This window comes from Macrobrachium rosenbergii, chromosome 40, assembly GCF_040412425.1.
Source record: "Macrobrachium rosenbergii isolate ZJJX-2024 chromosome 40, ASM4041242v1, whole genome shotgun sequence".
In the NCBI taxonomy this organism is placed as follows: Eukaryota; Metazoa; Arthropoda; class Malacostraca; order Decapoda; family Palaemonidae; genus Macrobrachium; species Macrobrachium rosenbergii.
This window is the reverse complement of record NC_089780.1, coordinates 22,795,166-22,815,165: the sequence shown is the minus strand read 5'-3', so window position 1 is coordinate 22,815,165 and position 20,000 is coordinate 22,795,166. Positions and strand designations below refer to the sequence as shown.

General features: G+C 34.5%; 1 protein-coding gene across 9 annotated transcripts in view; it reads left to right on the top strand.

Annotated features, from left to right (window-relative positions):
- RhoGAP100F (Rho GTPase activating protein at 100F) overlaps positions 1 to 20,000 on the top strand; it is a 331,548-nt gene that overhangs the window by 231,479 nt on the left and 80,069 nt on the right. For all 9 annotated transcript variants that reach the window (XM_067083319.1, XM_067083325.1, XM_067083323.1 and 6 more), the window contains one exon: positions 13,897 to 14,010. In XM_067083319.1, the coding sequence (XP_066939420.1) occupies positions 13,897 to 14,010 (114 nt within the window). The remainder of the gene's footprint in view (positions 1 to 13,896; positions 14,011 to 20,000) is intronic.

The following is a 20,000-nucleotide window of genomic DNA, read 5'->3' as shown; positions in this document are numbered from 1 at the left end:
TATACACACACACACACTTAACAGCAAATACCTAACCATCTACAAATACCATCCCTAGAATGACCAGACAAAATACAGCCAAGTATTGCCGCTGAAATTCCGGGCGAGAGACTCCTTCATGCTCCAGAGAGAGAGAGAGAAGGATGAAAAGGAGAGTTTGGAGTTGAAATGTTGGTAAGTTAAGGCCGGGATCAGGTTGTCTCGCCTTATTCGGCCATGGATGAAAGAAACGATGACATCGTCTCTCTCTCTCTCTCTCTCTCTCTCTCTCTCTCTCTCTCTCTCTCTCTCTCTCTCTCTCTCTCTCTCTCTCTTTTCCCCCAAAGAAACAGCTTACACGTATTCCTTTTGTGTCTATGAGTGGTAGCTTTATTCACCATCAAGATCACTCTAATGATTAATCTATCATAATGTATGAAAGATTAATATTTCCTAAAAATGAATTTCTTCCACCTCTCTCTCTCTCTCTCTCTCTCTCTCTCTCTCTCTCTCTCTCTCTCTCTCTCTCTCTCTCTCTCAGAGCATCTTACTTTTATTCTCTCTCTCTACCTATGAGATAATTATAGATCCACTTGCGTGTCGAAAAGATTAATATTTCTAAAAAAATGAATTAATTTTATTTTTATTTATTCATAGGCTGTTATTTACATGGCGTCGCAGTTGACCAGAAAAAGAAAAACCAAAAGGACAGACCAACTTGACTTCACAGCATACGAACCCAAGCTACCCTCCTCTTCATTCTCCCGTTGTCGTTCCATTTAATTTTCCAACTATTATTTCGGGAGTTTTGGGAACACCTCTGGGCCTTCCCCCCCCATCTTCCCCTGGTCCGTGGTCCTCTCTAAGGGCTTCTCCATCCCCAAAATCCCCATGGCAGCAGCATCACCCCTTTACGAAATGAGCAGCAGAATCTAGCATCATTTTTCCTTCTCCTTATTGAACTAGGGGACATTCACACGTCTTGTGATAACCCCAGTCATTTATATTTTCTCTTTCTCTCTCTCTCTCTCTCGCGCGCCCGCGCGTCTCAGGTGTGTCTGTGTGCGTGTCTGCGTGTATGTCTGTGTTTGTGTGCGTGTGTGTGCGTGCTCGCGCGCGTGAGTACTCTCTCCTTCCTTCCTTTTCTTCCTGCCGTTTTCTTGCTTGCTCTATCTTGAAGTTACTGAGCCGGCTAGAAGCTCCATGCTCCTCTATCTTGACGTATCGGTCTTTTGGAGAGAGAGAGAGAGAGAGAGAGAGAGAGAGAGGGGGAGGGGCGGGTGAAGTGGGGTTTGGGAGGGATTTGAGAAAGGGGGACGGGCTGGAAACGCGCCGGCTGCCTTATTTCTTAAAGACAGAGTCTAGGTCCGCATCTATCGATATCACTGAATCCGTTTGTAAATGTATCATGATTGTTTTCAAAATGTATCATTATTGTTTTAAACGTATCATTACTTTTTTTAAAATATCTCGCTATTTTAAATGTATCCTTATTGTTTTAGGTATATCGTTCTTCTTTAAATATATCATTGTTGTTTCGTGTGTATCATTCGCGTTTGAAATATATTCTTGTTTTAAATTATTTCATTATTGTTTTATATACATCATTCTTGTTTTAGATATATCACTCTTGTTTAAATATATCATTATTGTTTTAAATATATCATTCTTGTTTTAGATATATGATAATTGTTTTCATTATATCATTCTTGGTTTCGATATATTCTTCTTTCTATTATATTTTTGTTTTTAATATAACATTCTTGTTGTAAATATATCATTCTTTTTTTGAATTTATATCATTATTGCTTTAAATATATCATTATTATTTTGAATATATCATTATTATTTTGAATTTATAATTATTGCTTCGTTTTATGGTTTCATCAATCCGTCTCTGAATTTTTGCTCTGATGTTTTTCCTGTATCTCTTCCTTCCGCTTGCAAATGCTTGCTAAATGTTTTGGTTACCTCTTGTAACCTACTGTTGTTTCGTGTGTGCTTCCTCTCCTCTTGAAAGTTGCTGTTGTTGCTTTTGTTTGTGCATTTATTGTTTCCTCTTGGAGGCAGTTATTGCTGTTTCATATATGAGGTCCTAACTCTTGAACTTGTAATATTGTATTTATATTTGTTCTTTCCTCTTCTTACTCTTGGAATGTGTTTCTCTCTCTCTCTCTCTCTCTCTCTCTCTCTCTCTCTCTCTCTCTACACACACACACACACACACACATATATATATATATATATATATATATATATATATATATATATATATATATATATATATATATATATATATTTTATGTCTATTGTATGTATATATATATTTTTTTCTCGCCTGTTAACCTGAATGTTTAGCAAATTATTTGAAATTTTCGTAGCCACTCCTTCGTATTCACTCAAGTTCATTTTTAAAAGAATAATTCGTAATAAAACTGTTTTGTTCGCAGATACACAAGAAATGCTCCTCAATAAGTTTGATTGGGTTTGCTTCATTATATAAAGTTATCTATATCTGTATATCTTTAATCATGTTGGAGATCATTTGCAGTGGTTTATCTTACGCCTCGTTTTGACTAACTTTTTTCTCGTTTTTTGCAACAAGTTTCCTTTTTGTCGCAAATACCGTGTTCCTCATACACGACAAACTGTCTCCTATCACTGTAAACATTATCTGCAAATCTGCTACCTTACTCCGAATCCACGCACTTCTGTATGTCTTCTCTATTTTTATAAAATAAATACCTACCGTTAAGACAAGTCAGCATATCGTACCACAGCGATTGTTTTACATTCTCAACGTTTTCGCCGAAAGGCGTTAAGTTCCCTGAATAGGGCTTTTGGTTTAAATTAAAAGGTGAATGAACTGAGGTTCTCGGAAAGGAGCTTAAGTTCGTTGAAAAGGAGTGTTAAGTTCGGTAAAACAGGGTCTTGGGTACATTGAAAAGGCAAGTTAGATCGATTTAAAATGTCAGGAAAATGAAATTATCATTAAAAAAAAGAAGTTAGATTCGCTGGAAGAGGAAGTCAAGTTTACTGGAAAAGGAACAAGTTGGGTTTTCATGGAATGCCCATGGTATGTGGGAGAGGGTGGCTGATATTCGAATCTGCAGTTATTGACGGGGGCCGCTGGGATATGGTATGTTTGACTTTCTGGGTACATTCTTACTCTCTGGCCTGGAAATAAACTGCTGAATCTAAACTTTCGATAAGTATTACGTAGGTAGACAGGAAAATGAAATTTTAGTAATGTATAGTATTGTAAATAGATCAGATCAGCCTGTTAGCGCTCTGTTGACCCGGGAAAATTGTTACCTGACTAGTTTATTTATATATATATATATATATATATATATATATATATATATATATATATATATATATATATATATATATATATATATATATATATATATATATATATATATATATATATATATATATATATATATATATATATATATATATACATAAATATATATATATATATATATATATATATATATATATATATATATATATATATATATATATACATAAATATATATATATATATATATATATATATATATATATATATATAATAATAAATGACAAAATGCCATTAAAAATTTTTAAGTATATTGAAATAAAAATACTGATTTCTTTATCCCTTTTTACGTTGGGGACAAGACCCTCGAAGGCTGAAGAATTATGTAAGAACGTAACCGTCCTGTGCATGTCAATAATAATAATAATAATAATAATAATAATAATAATAATAATAATAATAATAATAATAATAATAATGGGGCTAGTGAAAACTCCTAAAGAAGAATTACTTATTTCAAATTTAAATCTCTCTCTCTCTCTCTCTCTCTCTCTCTCTCTCTCTCTCTCTCTCTCTCTCTCTCTCTCTCTCTCTCAGCAAATGACTGTATACATCTTAATCTCAGTATTGCCTGCCTCCGCAATGGTACCTTGGAACCATATGTACTCAATTTCCCTTCGTTAATTGCCCAATATTGAACTGATCCCTTATCCTATATTGCTCTATTTTCATCTTTATGAATTTTCTTCAGTGTAAATATACGTTGTTTGTTATACATCCATGCTTCCCTTGCAATTCTAGTTTTCGTTGATTATATAATTTTACCTTTTCGAGAATTGCACCGGAAGCAGTTATTCCGGATGTGATGGCGCGTGAAACGGGGTATGATATCGATAATTTTATAGCCCAACGCAGACGTTAGACTTAATGTTAGAAAAAGTCTAATGTTAGGCTGTTTTGACTCCTTCTGCAATGAACAGTACCACTATTTGCATCTGCTGCTGGGTCGATGTTTCGATTTGAAGAATGCAGGTTGCTTGCTGCTTTGTGTGGGAATGCTGTAAAGGGTTTGCACTTTCTCTCTCTCTCTCTCTCTCTCTCTCTCTCTCTCTCTCTCTCTCTCTCTCTCTCTCTCTCTCTCTCTCTCCAACAAAAAAGGGAGGGCTCTTCCCTTAATGACCGCGTTCATTGTCTTCCTTGAGCCTGTGTCTAGAAAATCACGCAGGACGTAATGAACAAGATTCATCCCGGAGACATCGTGGCGTCCTCGTCGTGTACCACATTCGAATAGGGACTCCTCACTCGTTAAATTTCTGAGAAGGATCCGACGGAGGATCAGGAGTATTCATTTTCTTCTGTTTTGCGAAGGCTGTTACAGAGAAATATTATTTTTTTATGGTTTGCTGAAAGACCCAAATGAAATTGGTTCTTGCCTAAATTGCAAGTCTACAAAAATATCTCAGTTTGTAAAAAAAAAAAAAAAAAATTTCTTCAAGGTTTGCAAATAAATTTTTTTTTGTATTAATGATTCACCGAAATTTTTTTTCCTCTTTAGGAATATTTCACGTTTGTCAAATGTCATGTTTTTTGTTTTAATATTTTTGTTGATTTATTCTTAGTGTATGTAAAATGGGGGTTTAAATCCTGTTTACTGCATTTAATAGCAAAGACAATGATTTCTCTCTCTCTCTCTCTCTCTCTCTCTCTCTCTCTCTCTCTCTCTCTCTCTCTCTCTCTCTCTCTCTCAGTCATGTAAAGCATGATGAAGATAACGATCATTTTTTTGCTTGGCACTTAGCTTCTTTTGAATGAGGAAGAACTTTGTTAATTAATTTTTTTTAAAGCTTTTGAAATACAGCTTTAAATCTGTACTTGTCTTTTTAATTATACATGTTTTTACAGATGGCTTCGTCTTCAATTTTGTCTTCTTTAACTCGTGATTTTTCTTTTGCAAATGGTTAAATGTAATTACCAATTTCTTAACTGGCCGAAGATTTAGTCGTAATTAATTCATGGACAATGAAGCAAAGTAATTTAATGCCGAGCTCTGGAATTCACTATTTAATTTGGTTTTTCCTCGTCTCAATAATCTTTCTCCTTTTCCTTCCCATAATTTCATCTTCTAAAGTACGAAAGATAAGGATATTAAAGAAAGGGCATCTTCAAGATCTTTGTTACTAATTAGATAAAGGGGCTTAATATTCGCCTATCGGATATTTTCGGCGGAAGGGAACCGAGACGGGCAGGAGACAAAATCCAACCGAGACAGATACTCAAACAAGCAGTTTCCTGAACGTTGTGTGTGTTGACAGAGCTTTGTAATTGGGTCAACATTACACCCACACCTTTGCAGTTAATATGGTCGGACGAGGCATTCACGTCCGCCAACTCTCTCTCTCTCTCTCTCTCTCTCTCTCTCTCTCTCTCTCTCTCTCTCTCTCTCTCTCTCCTGAAAACATCTCCCCCTTCCCGTGGATTCCCTCGCACACACACCCTTCCTCCCCCTCCCATCATTGCTTCTCTCCCATCCCACTATCTTCCGTCTCTGCTCCTCTCCTCCCCCTCTCCCATCCCACTACCCCAGGCCACCCCATAACCCTCCATCCACCCCCTCCTGATCTTCCTTCCTCATCCTCAACCCGTGTGTGTCCTCCTCCTCCTCCACCGATACTCACCCCACCCTCCCTCAGCTCTCTCTCTCTCTCTCTCTCTCTCTCTCTCTCTCTCTCTCTCTCTCTCTCTCTCTCTCTCTTCATCCTTGGAGGCCAACAAGCAGACATTGCTGCTGCAGCTGCTGAAGAAGAAGAAGAAGACCACTTAAGTGATGGCAGGCATTTCATGGAAGATGTCACCTGTTCCCTTGGGGGAGCTTCCGCGGGGGAATGTAGTCTGTTGCTTTTCATATCAGGGATATCACTCGCGAGGTCTGATTGCCCACAGGTGTAACGAGGAGGATTTGGCGTTCGTTATCTTTTTATCGCTTCCAGTTTTATTTCTTCATGTCGTGGAGGTGTGGTTTAAGGTCCCACACACACAACAGGTTATTCAGAATACTTCTCCTTCTTTAACCTCGCTCTGGAGATGTGTGGGGAATGTTTACAAATGTTTACGAATATTTAAAAGCCTCCTGGGCTTTTAAATTTAGAATGCAGGTTTTTCTAGCCTTGTTTTTGTAGCAGTGCCATGCGTAGGAAGCCCTCTGTTTGTTTTCGAAATACACTTTTAAATGGCGGCCGGATATGTTCTGTTTGTTGGCACATTTTGCGTGGTCGTAAATGGGGCTCATGTTTTTTATTCTTCTTTTTAAATATCCTTTTGTTTTCTTCTTTTGAAAAGTGGTTGTAGTGCGGCATGAATTTATTATTATATATTCTTTTCTTAAAGTAGTGTTGAAGGGATTTGTAGCGATAAATGATCAACTATTTCAATTAGAGAGGCACGATGGAAGTCTTTGAACATTTCTCGTATAAAATTAGTCGCCTGTTGGATAGGTTTGTCTATCAGAGTTTCTTCTCCATAGATATTATTTACTATAATTCTAACTTTTGTGTAAATAACTTTTTGTTAGCTAAAATAATTTATTTTTCAGTTAATTTGTCTATAAAGTTTCTTTTGTTCAGTTTATTTGAATCGACAAAAGAAAAATTCAAAACTTCGTCCGGGTGATTTTATTGCGGGCTGGTGGCTTGAAATAAAGTCTACGGATTACGACATCCACATTTCACGTACTTGTGTGTTTTACAAATTAATTTTGAAGCTGTCTTACTTAAAAGCCTAAGACTTTGATAACAATAAGTGGATATTTATAATTATGTTTAGTGTTACGTTTATTATAACGAAAATAACATTTTGAAATCACACCACACTGTACTAGTATTATATAATATTTATTTTGAGATTTTTTAGAAATATCAGTCCACATTGCACTGAGTTTTGGTTTTGTCAAAATTATTTCTAATTCAAATTATATATGTATATCTTTCTATATATATATATATATATATATATATATATATATATATATATATATATATGTAGAATCAGTAAATATAAAGATAAAAATACTTAAAAGAAGTTGCTTATTTGTTATCAGTGACATTCGAGAAGATCTCTCTCTCTCTCTCTCTCTCTCTCTCTCTCTCTCTCTCTCTCTCTCTCTCTCTCTCCCCGCGAAGCCGAGGAGGTGGTCAAATTGAATGGGGCGGCCCGTGACGTTGTTTGAAAATAAATATTGGCCGGCGACTTACTCTCCATCAGAAACTTTATTAAGTTTTGAATAAATCCTTCAAGTGTCCTTCTATTGCCGCTTTCTTTCATTACTTGTTTTCTCTTGTGACTGCCATTTTCCTCCGTCAATATATTGCGCTTTTGAGTAAACCTTTTAATTTGTCTCTATTAAATCGCTTTTGTTTTAGTTATTCTTTTCATCGATTTCGAGTAAACCATGAAATCGCCTTAATTTTACTTCTTTCTGTTATTGGTTTGGCGTTATTCGCTTCATTTATGCTGTTTGTCTGACCCAGTCGTTTTAGCACGTTTTCTCCTCCTGTCATTCATCGCCATACGTAAGATAATTGGTCCATCTTCGTTGATTTCTTCGTTATTTTGTGTCCCATTCTTTATTTGCAACTTCCTTTTATATCTAGCTGTCTTTATCATGTGAGCAGTAATTTTCTAATTTTATTGTGCTCCTAATTTATTACTGCTTGCATGTATCATCAGGCGTTTTATTATTATTATTATTATTATTATTATTATTATTATTATTATTATTATTATTATTATTATTATTATTATTATTATTATTATTATTAAACATTTTAACATGTTTTAATTTTCTTTCATCCAATTTTTGTCCTAGGTTTTTTTCTTTTTGTATCTTGTCATACTTCCTAATTTATTGATTTTTATAAATGAACCGCTTCTTTGCCTTATAAGATTATTTAATAGTGCTTGCGTACCTTCGTAATAATATCCTCTTTCAAAATAATTTTTGTCTTATTTACACTATTATGTTGTTCTTGCGTTTCATGCAAGATTTGGAATTGCTTGATTTGAATAAGCTATGAACTTTCATCACAAATTGAGAATCATCGATTCCTTGGTATCTTTTGATCTTCATAATTAATTTTGTTTTGCAACTTGGCAACATCGTTGGTACAATCCTTCCTATAATTTTACGGTCTGTTCTGTTCATCTCTGGTAACATGTATGGTATATGGGTTACGTTAGATATTGCCTGATTAATAACAAGTAGGTGTCAAATACAGTACATATGTATAACAGTATGTATGTATGTATATATGTATATATATATATATATATATATATATATATATATATATATATATATATATATATATACACTCACACATGTATATGTATACACATACATCATAACTTTGCTCATTATTTAATTTATTTTTATCATAATTATTTTAATGATACCTATCACCATTATAACTTGCTCTAAAAGGATGGGTTTGAAATTGAGGCAGGATATAATTAGTGCAAATAGAAAACGACTAAATACCACGGATGATAATTAAGAGGGGAAAGCAATGCAGCCTCTCTCTCTCTCTCTCTCTCTCTCTCTCTCTCTCTCTCTCTCTCTCTCTCTCTCTCTAAAAAAAAAATCCTGATTTTATGTCAAAGATCTTAAAATGGATGCTGTTATTGCTCGAACTTCCGCATCCTTTTGTACTTCATGTGACTTTTTGTCGAACGTCCGGGGAAGAAAGGCCTCACAAGATGACAAACAATTACCTGTCAGGTAATTATTTCTCACATTTACTATGGAAACCAGCAATTATTTTCAATGCGAATATTACTCTGTAAATTCTGTCAAATTCCCGAATTCCTTTCTTTCCTCAGCGTCGTGTTTCTCCTGAAAGTTGAGTGGTTAAATTAATTATTCCTCCCACCGTTATTCTCGTACTTCCCTGTGACTTAGTCTGTGACGAACGCAAAAGAAGTTGTTAACGCAAAGATGAAAATGCCATCTGATTAAATTAATGCTTATGATAACTCATTTCCGCGAACGTGCTCAGTTTAATGGTCATGAAAAGTAGAATGGAGACATGACTGATGATTAGCAATGAGGGTAAACTGGGATGTTTGTAATAGCGATATTAGTCAGACTTAGGGCACAGATGAAATTGATGGGTGCCATGTTAACCACAACGAGTTACTTGGCAGTTTGAATGATGCGTTGTTTTTCCTCTGAACAGACAGCTCTCTATCAATTCAGTACCATGTATATGTATATATATATATATATATATATATATATATATATATATATATATATATATATATATATATATATATATAATTTTCAGGGCGGATTTACAAAGGACAGGCAATTCTGGAAAATGAGATGAATTACATTACAGCCAACCCTAAAGACATGGAATATTTACCTTTTATAAAATACGTATGATGGATGTTTTATGTACTGGGTACGAAAATACGACCCTAGGAGCGTGTTTTTAAGAATCTGGGTTAGCTGCAAGCATCTGGTCTTTTAATCGATAAGTATCCTCCCCAAAAATCTCTTATTCATTTTAATTTATGCTGTAATTGATATATATATATATATATATATATATATATATATATATATATATATATATATATATATATATATATATATATATATATATATATATATATATATATGTGTGTGTGTATTTTACAAGTAGTAAATTAGGATCTCCATGTTTCCCCGCTGAATAGATTTAATATTCTTTTGAATCATCCTATATCCAATATAGAAATAATCTTCATAGGATTTACCACGCCCTCTATAACGTATTATAAATGTTCCTACATCCTTGCGGTCTTTAGGATTCAGGCAAAAAACGCGACCTGTACATGGATCAATTAAAGTTCTATTGATTTTGTCGTACGTAGGAAATATATAGATATCTCACGAGGCATGGATTCTGACATTGTGATCTGCAGTAATCAGATGATGCTTAAATGTACATAGAAATGCTTTAATGTTGTATTTTCCGGATGCTGGTTACCTTAACCTCTGCCAGAACCAGATTTAATAGGGAAAAACAGAAAAGTTGTTAGCATCTTGTGATCCCGAAGAGAATTTATTATACTGCGTTCTATTGAGGGCTGATAAATTCTAAGATTACTTTGTAAAACACACCCGGTGTTTTCTTTTTTTTATAAATTATTCATAGAGAGATTATATTGTACGTATTTTATTATACGTAAAACATTCCCATCCCCGTGATCAAAATTATCTAAAGAATGTGGAAATGTAACAGTTCCTAACGCCTGCGGAATAGTGCAAAGGTAAACCCATACGAATAATTCCTGAAATGATGGCATACATCCGCTGCAAATATTCATGGCAAAAGAGAGAGAGAGAGAGAGAGAGAGAGAGAGAGAGAGAGAGAGAGAGAGAGAGAGAGAGAGAGAGAATGCACAGCGCCAGACATAGTTGAAGCTGATGTGCTCTTCTAGACACTAAGGTACCTCCATTTGTGCATGTGTTTGCCTGTGGTTTTCCTGTGTGTGTGTGTGTGTGTGCGTGCGTGTGTGTAATTTTGTTTGCTCCTCTCTGTTTTTATATCTTTCTCTCTCTGTTTCTCAGTCCATTTATTTCTCGAGATCTATGTCTATCATTGTATATATATATGTATATCTATCCCTTAAGCGTCTCTCTCTCTTTTTTCTCTCTCTATCTCTCTCTCTATCTCTCTTTGTACCGTATGATCCATTTCGGTCCACAATGCCTCGTCAAGTTCGTTGCATGAACGGCTGGAGTTTATGGCGTCCCTTTAATGCATCCAGCCGCCGCCGCCGTCCAGCTTTGGGCGGTGGTGACTAATTCTACGGCCTAAATATTCTCCAGAAGACGACGACGTCTGCAAAAGCAGGTCAGAAAGGCGTCTTGTCCCGCCTCTCGTCATGCCTTTCAAATAATTCGCTTCTATTAATTGAGTCATGGTCCAAGTGGCGAGTGTGTGTGTGTGTGTGTGTGTGTGTGTGTGTGTGTAAAATAGTGGCTGTGATGGAGTGGGAGCTCTGGGAGAAGAGAGAGAGAGAGAGAGAGAGAGAGAGAGAGAGAGAGATCAAACCAGAGCGCATGTGCGGAAGATAGCTCTAGTCAATGGTACACTCGGGGCGGTTTATTCCTATCGCTAAGTCCACACGCTAATTTGCAATGATGTGTGATTTGTGTGAGTGTGTGTGTGTGTGTGTGCGTATGTGAGAGCGTGTATGTATGTGTGCGTGTGTGTTTGTGCTTTCATTCAGAGGGAGGGACGCACAAACAAGCCGGAGAGGAGAGGAGAGGAAGAAGAAAAAACCGTGCTTTTACGCAACGCGATGCCCCACCTAAGTCACTTTATAACAGCCCATTTGAAATACGCAGACGTGATTTTAATCAATACGATGGTGTTGGAGGGAAGGTGTGTGTGTGTGTGTGTGTGTGTGTGTGTGAGTGTGTGTGTATGAGCATGTGTGTGTGTGTGTGTGTGAGAGAGAAAGAGAGAGACTCACAGAGAGAGAAAGAGAGTAAGTGTAGAGAAGAGGAGTGTTCATGTGCCGTTGTAAAAGAAGTTCGTAGCTGGCGTTTCACGTGTGTTTAGCACAACGCTGCTGCAAATCTTTGCCTCCCTGTGAATGTGTGGGATTTTATGATGCTGGGAGAGGGATGGGATGGTATGGGATGGGATGAGGATGAGGGTGCTGAGAGGAGATCGCATTATAAGAAGGGGGAGGAAAAACGCTTATGGTAAATAAGAATCTTCGGCAAATGGGAATCTTTATACGGTAGTGTACGGATGCTCTATTCCCGTGTTATCTTTTTATCTATTTGTATAGATATCTTCTTGTTTATATGAATCTTTGTCTCTTTTCTTTCTTGTATTCATCTATTTCCTCGTTCTCTTTTGACGCAGATGAGTGAGCTTCCGTGTTATATGCAACGGTTGAGCAAAAAGATACTTTATTCTCTCTCTCTCTCTCTCTCTCTCTCTCTCTCTCTCTCTCTCTCTCTCTCTCTCTGGAAGTCCGGAAATGGTTTGATGTCTCCCATTCTATTTTGGAGGAAAGTTGATAGTAGAGATATTATTAGACCGGGAAACGCATCAAATAGCTCTCTCTCTCTCTCTCTCTCTCTCTCTCTCTCTCTCTCTCATGCAGTAATATAAAAACTATTGGTGAAAACAGGATAAATGGATGATTAACACGTGCTATTATACATACATGCATACATATATATATATATATATATATATATATATATATATATATATATATATATATATATATATATATATATATATATATATATATATATATATATATATATATATATATAATATATATATATATAATATATATATATATATATATATATATATATATATATATATATATATATATATGTATATAACTTTTTGCCAATATATACTCAAAGCTTACTTCATAAAAAATATGCGCTCTTTGCATTTATATGTTATATATATACAACCCGTAGGTATTAATTTTTATTGTAGGTAAATCTTATTGTCAATTCAAAGAATTGGATACTTAAATGCTTATTTTATTCATTGGTGTAAATATATTTATACATTAATACTTGTGTACCATGAATTTTAGTAATCCTAAGTTCTGTGCCATGGCTAATCATTACCTTTCGATTACAGGTTTTTGAAAGTCCTTAATTGATTTAAAATATGTAGTCGTAATGTGTCATCAATGGGAACTTATTTACCGACTGAAACAGATTTAAGAAACAGTCAGTGCTAATTTCCACCTTTCGTAAATGGAGAAATGATCCACATTCTAGATCTTGTCTTTATTGAACGTTTTGATGGAAATTAGGGTTGTATTTCACTTCGGACTATTATTGTGAAGAAAAATTCACGTGCCCTGATTTTGCAAACATACTTTTCTCATGTGACTTCAGAAAATGCGACAAATTACTGTGTCTTCAGCATATTGCAATACTGTAGCCAGTTTGAAAGAAATCTTATAGTTCTAAAAAAAAAAGAGGATTTAAGTTTTTCTTGTACTTATACATGGCCATTACTATTTTTCATGAGAATCGGACTCAACATGAAGAGAAGTGAAGGAAAGGGATTTGAGAATTGGATGTTTGCAATAGTATTTATTTATAAAGCTTTACATGAATTCTTTACCTGCTGCCTAATATTTAATCTTTGTTCTTCACACTGACTGAGTTGAAGAGGAGGAGGAGGAGGAGCAGGAGGAGGAGGAAGAAGAAGAAGAAGAGTTGATAAGGAGAAGGAGGAGGAGGAAAAAGTGGAGTGGATTAGGAGGAGGAGGAGAAGATAATGAAGGGGAGAAGGAGGAAACGGAGATAAAGAGAAAGAGGAGAATATAAGGAGGAGGAGACAATAAGGGGGAAAAGGAGAATATAAGGAGGAAAATGAGAGAATAAGGAGGAGGAAGAGGAGAAGATAATGAGGAGAAGGAAGAGAAGACAAGAAGGAGAAACAGGAGGAGGAGGAGAAGGAGTAGGAGAAGGAAAGGAGTAGGAGGAAAGGAGGAAGGAAGGACGTACGTCCAGTAGTCATGGCTACGTTGAGCAGCGCCTTTTGTTCTCTTTGCAGGAGGGATCGAATGGCGTAGGGGCGGAGATCGCCGCTTCCCCGCGGAGGCAGGTGGCCGGCCCCTCGCGCGGCCGGGAGCCTCCGAGTATGGTTGTGCAGGGAGACTTCAGAAAGGTAAGAGAAAGCATTCGAAAGTTTTTTTTTTTTCTCTCTTGGAAAGGTTAGAAAGGTACGGAAAGCATTCGGAAGGTTTTTTTTTTTTTGTCCTTTTCTCTTAGATTTCTCTCTTAGAAAGTTTTTTGCTCTCTTCTCGTAGAGGGGTCCGGGAAAGCTTTAGAAAGTTTTTTTTTTACTTTCTCTCTTAGGAAGGTTAGAAAGGTAAGGAAAGAATTCAATTTTTTTTATTTATTTTTAGTTTTCTCTCTTAGGAAGTTAATAGAAAGCATTTTTATGTTCTTTTCTTTTAGAAACTTTTTGGTTCTTTTCTCTTAGAAAACCGTTTATTCCTTTCTCTTAGAAAAGTACGGAAAAATATTCGAAAGTTTTCGTGCTTTTCTTTACGGAAAGTACGGGAAAGCATTTGAAAGTTTTTGCTCTTTTACTTTATTATTTTCTGTTCAAATTCACAGATGAGGAAAGTATTTTATTTTATTTTTTTTAATTTTGTTGGATAAATCCTTTGTGTTTTTGTAAAATCAGGATTTATTGTGAAAGTCACTTGATTTTATTTTTGTAGTTTTGTAGAATACATAGAGGGGTATATCCTTTGCTGTAAGTAGAATTAGTACTTATTGTGTACTTTCTTATTATTTCACAAAGTTTCCTGTCTTTTGTTTTTAATTTTTCCTTGTTTTACAAAATGAAAAATAGAAAATTGTTTTGAAATACCTTTTAATTTTAAGAATCCTAAAATATTTTTCTCTACCTTTCTAACTAATTTAGTTGTTTATTGATACTTACTAAATATGCTGTTGTTAAATAACAACTTATAGATAGCCTTATGCAAATTGTAAATACATATACATTGTAAATTGGTAAGATATTACCCACTGTAGCTATGAAATAGAACAAAGGAACTAATAACATTATTATTATTATTATTAGGCGCTTCCATTCAATCATAAGACCCTCATGCTTCGACTATCTTTCACTTTCTTACTTTCTCTGCTTTCTAATATTTCCCTTCGGTATACTTTCTCTACTTATCAGGCTCACTCCTTCACACCACTCTAATATATCTCCTTAGATCATTGATACCATTATTATTTTCGTTAAGGGTAATTGAAGCTAAGCAGGTCAATACCTGGCATATACCTGTAGATAAAAAGCGTCATTATGACGGTATTAAAAGTTCTTATCCAAGTATGATTCTGGCAATCTGTCTGACCATCTGTATGTCTGTATATGTGTCTTTCACGAACACAGTTTGTATATATATATATATATATATATATATATATATATATATATATATATATATATATATATATTTGTGTGTATGTATGTATGTATGTATATGTGAATATATATATACATATATATATATATATATATATATATATATATATATATATATATATATATATATATATATATATATATATATATATATATATATATATATATATATATATGTGAATGATAGGAAAGCCTTAATGCTCTATGAACAGTATTTGCGAAGGATAGAAGCCAAATTATTCTGCAAGAAATGTCAGACCTTTTAAACACAGATATTCTACTTACATTGCTCTACCTGACAAGCTCTGACTAAATCCAGTTATTCGTTCTGTGAAATAAAAACTTATCCTTTGGTAGGTAAGTTACAATTAACATTGAAATTATATTATCAAACTTGTAAGATCAGGAATCGTTAAGATCAAAACGTTTTCATCAGTTTAAATTTGCAATTCTCATGGCAAATAAAGTCTCTTACAAGATTGACTGTTCGATATTTCATAGAATAAAGTACAGGAGAGAGAGAGAGAGAGAGAGAGAGAGAGAGAGAGAGAGAGAGAGAGAGAGAGAGAGAGAGAGAGAGAGAGAGAGAGAGAGAGAGTCAGGCTATTTTTAGATTCCACAGACCTTTTGGTGCGTGTTTGATCATAAATGGCGACAGATCTGATGATCAACATTTCGCATTAAATTCAGATGGCATTTGAAGCTTGATATTTGGGGACATGAGGACCCATATGGTGTGCCTCAGTGTTCACTGAGAGAGAGAGAGAGAGAGAGAGAGAGAGTTAAGTCACTTGCTTGTTTGTATATCTGACGAATCTTCAGTAAATTTTTTTGTGCAGTGATATTTTCTACATATATTTAGAGAGAGAGAGAGAGAGAGAGAGAGAGAGAGAGAGAGAGAGAGAGAGAGAGAGAGAGAGAGAGAGAGAGAGTTAGGTCACTAGGCTTGTTTGCATATCTGACGAATCATCAGTAAATTTGTTTGTGCAATGTTGTCTGCATATAGTGAGAGAGAGAGAGAGAGAGAGAGAGAGAGAGAGAGAGAGAGAGAGAGAGAGAGAGAGAGAGAGAGAGTTAAGTTACTTGGCTTGTTTGTATATCTGACGAATCTTCAGTAAATTTGTTTGTGAAATTGTATTTTCTACATATATTTGGAGAGAGAGAGAGAGAGAGAGAGAGTTAGGTCACTAGGCTTGTTTGCATATCTGACGAATTTTCAGTAAATTTGTCAGTGCAATGATAGTTTGTACATATCATAGAGCTTCCTGACATTCGTAATGATAATTGATATTTTCATATTGTTGGTCACAGCTATTCCCTGACAAAATTCATGTATGTGACATGTTTAAGACATAAGTCGTATACAATGCCTCTCTTTGTGTTTTCAATGACGTTTTTGGATGAAGGCCACATCTGTCATGATTCTTAATGAGTTTTTGAGATTTTCCAGTATGCCTAACCTGATGTCATTTTAAAAACGATTTTTTGATATATATTTTTGTCATCCATTTTGGTAAATCAATTATTTTTTCTATGTATAATTGGCTAGCGTTCTTGTGCAATTATTTTCATATTTTATCTGATTATTTTGCCTTCTTGTGCAGGCATTTTTCATTGCTAGGTAATTAGCGTTCTTTAATTGTTTTTTCTTGCATAATTGGGGTCCTTGTATAATTATTTTCTCTCTTACCATTATTGGTTAGTGATGGTTTTCTTGCGTTTTCAAGGAAGCTGTGGACTTGAAAATTTTAACAGTATTTCTCTGCAAAATTTTAACTGAGATTAATGTGCTAAAATAACCTTGTGGTTACTTATTTGATATTGTAAAAGTAATATCATAAATTAAAATTTTGATAGTTATTGAGTTGAAAATTCAATATCATTGATGTTTTTCCATTTTACTTTAATGTCAGCGTGGTATTCTGTTGCCTTAAACTAGTTATGTATGTCAGTTTTAGTTTGATTAAATAATCTCTTTATTATTGAGAGCAGTTGGTTGCCGCTTATAATATTTTCATATTTTTTTATTTTGCAAATTTAACACCTCAAAGTTTTATTTGTACCAAAAACTTTTTTGTTGTGGTTAATGAAACTCCATTCACGCCGATAATCAGTCAGTTGTTATTCATAAATTTTTCCTAGTTTGGCAATTAGTTCGCAAGTAAGTTGGCTTATAGTAATTAAATTCGACCTAGTACATTCATGTCATTCACTATAGTTAATGAATACCAATGCGCAGTAATCTACCTGGATTCTACTTTTCTACTTGTGATTAGCTAGAATCTTTTAGAGAAATATATCGGTCCCTTTTCTCTTTGAATTTCTCATTTCTATTGTTCAAATCTTTTATGATTTTGTAACATATTTTTGTCTCGGGCACATTCATTATTATATATGACAGGCTTCGCAATCTCACACATACTGTATGGAAATGATGAACTCAAGGATCAATCAGTTTTTCATTTAGTTCTTCCTAACATTGACTTTCAGAATTTGGAATTCTCTGATTTCCCTTTTATTTCCTGTGCAAGGTAAAGCTGTAGCCAACTTACGGTTTTGATAATTTTTTATTTCAATTTTAATTTGTTTTTCTTTCAAATTTTTGTTCTTCTATGATTAAACTTTCGATCTGGTGAATAGCTTTCCTTTTTTTTTTTAAGACAGGAAACGAGTTAACATCCACCAAGAATAGCCGATGTTCGTAGTTACACAGTTTTTGATGATTCGAGAAAGTGATCTTCAAAGCATTTTTTAAAACTTAGATAATAAATATCAGAAAATTTTGTTAACTGGTACTTCAGCACTCAGATTTACTAAAAATTACCAAATTCTCATTTTTTAACGCTTAACAGTGCTCTTCACACATTCTTTAAGAACTCAGACCAAGCAATCAAGTACAGAGGTTACTAATGTCCAAAGTTCTGAGCTCAAAAGTTTGCGATACGCATATAATTTCTTACATAAAGTTTTCGGGTTCTTAACAAGGCGAAAATACGTATTTTGTTGTGTCTGCGGAGGGGAAATAACTCGGATAATAAGCGAGTTTAATCTTAAATTCTCTAAAAAAAAAAGGCCTTTTATGAACTTTGATATTTTTCTCTAGACTGTCAGCATTGTTTTGAAGATTAGCGTCGTCCGGGTGGAAAATGATTTACTTATATTCCACAGATAAACACAGATTTTATATATATATATATATATATATATATATATATATATATATATATATATATATATATATATATATATATATATATGTGTGTGTGTGTGTGTGTGTGTGTGTGTTGTTTGTATTTGTGAGTTAGGTTTTCATAAGGCAATGTTTATTCTCAGCCACAAGAGGTTCTTGTGAAATCCGAAGCCCTTTCTATAAATATGAAAATTAAAAAAAAAAACATTCGCCCCAAACTCTCTTGCAACATCTGGCAACTGTGTCCTCACTGGAAATGCTCCTGTCAACTTAAGGAAATAACATGCTTGCGTTTATCCTCGTCTTCTGGGAGGGGGGAAAATAGTCGCGGGTTCCTGTTTTGAAAGGACTGAAGGACCCTGGCTGTCTCTGATGCCCTCCGCAGCATTGGGTGTCACGAAAAAGCCCCCAAATAACCCCCATGAGAGGAGAATTAGTTCTTTTATATATTGGAAATTCTCCAGGTTGTGCAGCCAACTCTTCACATCATTATTTTCCTTATTAGTCCCTGTTTTCTCTTTGTAAGATCTCTTTAATCAGTTTATTCTTGACTATCAGTCGCTTCTTTGAAAGTGATTTCAAGAGAGGCAAATGACATTAGTTAGGAAGGCATTGGTGTCCACAGGTGGATTTGTAATCTCATTTTTGTAATTCTTTTCTAAAATTCGAAGAATTTGTTAGCCATTGTAACTAGATACCAAAATATTTAAATATAATCTTTGGCAACAACTCGTCCTTAGCATAGGAAATGGGTGATTTATCTAAATTTCTATCACTTCAGTTTCTTGTTAACATCAGGTTCTGAATTTCTTTCCTTGAATACTTTTCAGTTAGTTCATACATCATGTGAAATGTTTTTATCACGTTTACAATTTCGTAAAATCACAGAGGGGCTGTTTCAACTTCTCCAGTTTTCAAGACCACAGAATGGAAATATTTTACAAATGCCAGATGTTAAAAGGGGCAATATGAAATATATCTTGCAAAAAATTATATTCCTGTATAATTCAGAATATGTAACAACCTTAAAACGAGGTGAAAAATCAACAGTATACAAAATTGTGTGTACATTGGACTTTACATTAAGGAACCACTGTATAAAATAAAGTGGGCTGACATTTTTATCTCTGAGAAAGTAAATTTTGCGTACACGCTTCTCCCCTTCAAGACAATTCCATTAAAGTTTTTCTTATTATTTGAAAATATTCTACCTGGTGACATTTGCTACTGTACTTGAACCTGACATGTTATTACAGGTAATAACGACTCCTGTGAATTAGACTATTTTTTCACTTTACCCAGAGAGAAATAAATATTTTTGACAGAATAGGCGTGACTAAATGGGATGGGAATTACTTCATATTTTTTGTTTCAATTCACAAAACACACATGAATATTAGGCTCTATTAGACGTTGTAAGAATTTTTTATACTTTGGTGACATGGAAACGAGGAGACAGACGACCTCTGTTATTTATTGTATATATTTTCTTTCACTCTTTCTCTGAATTCACACA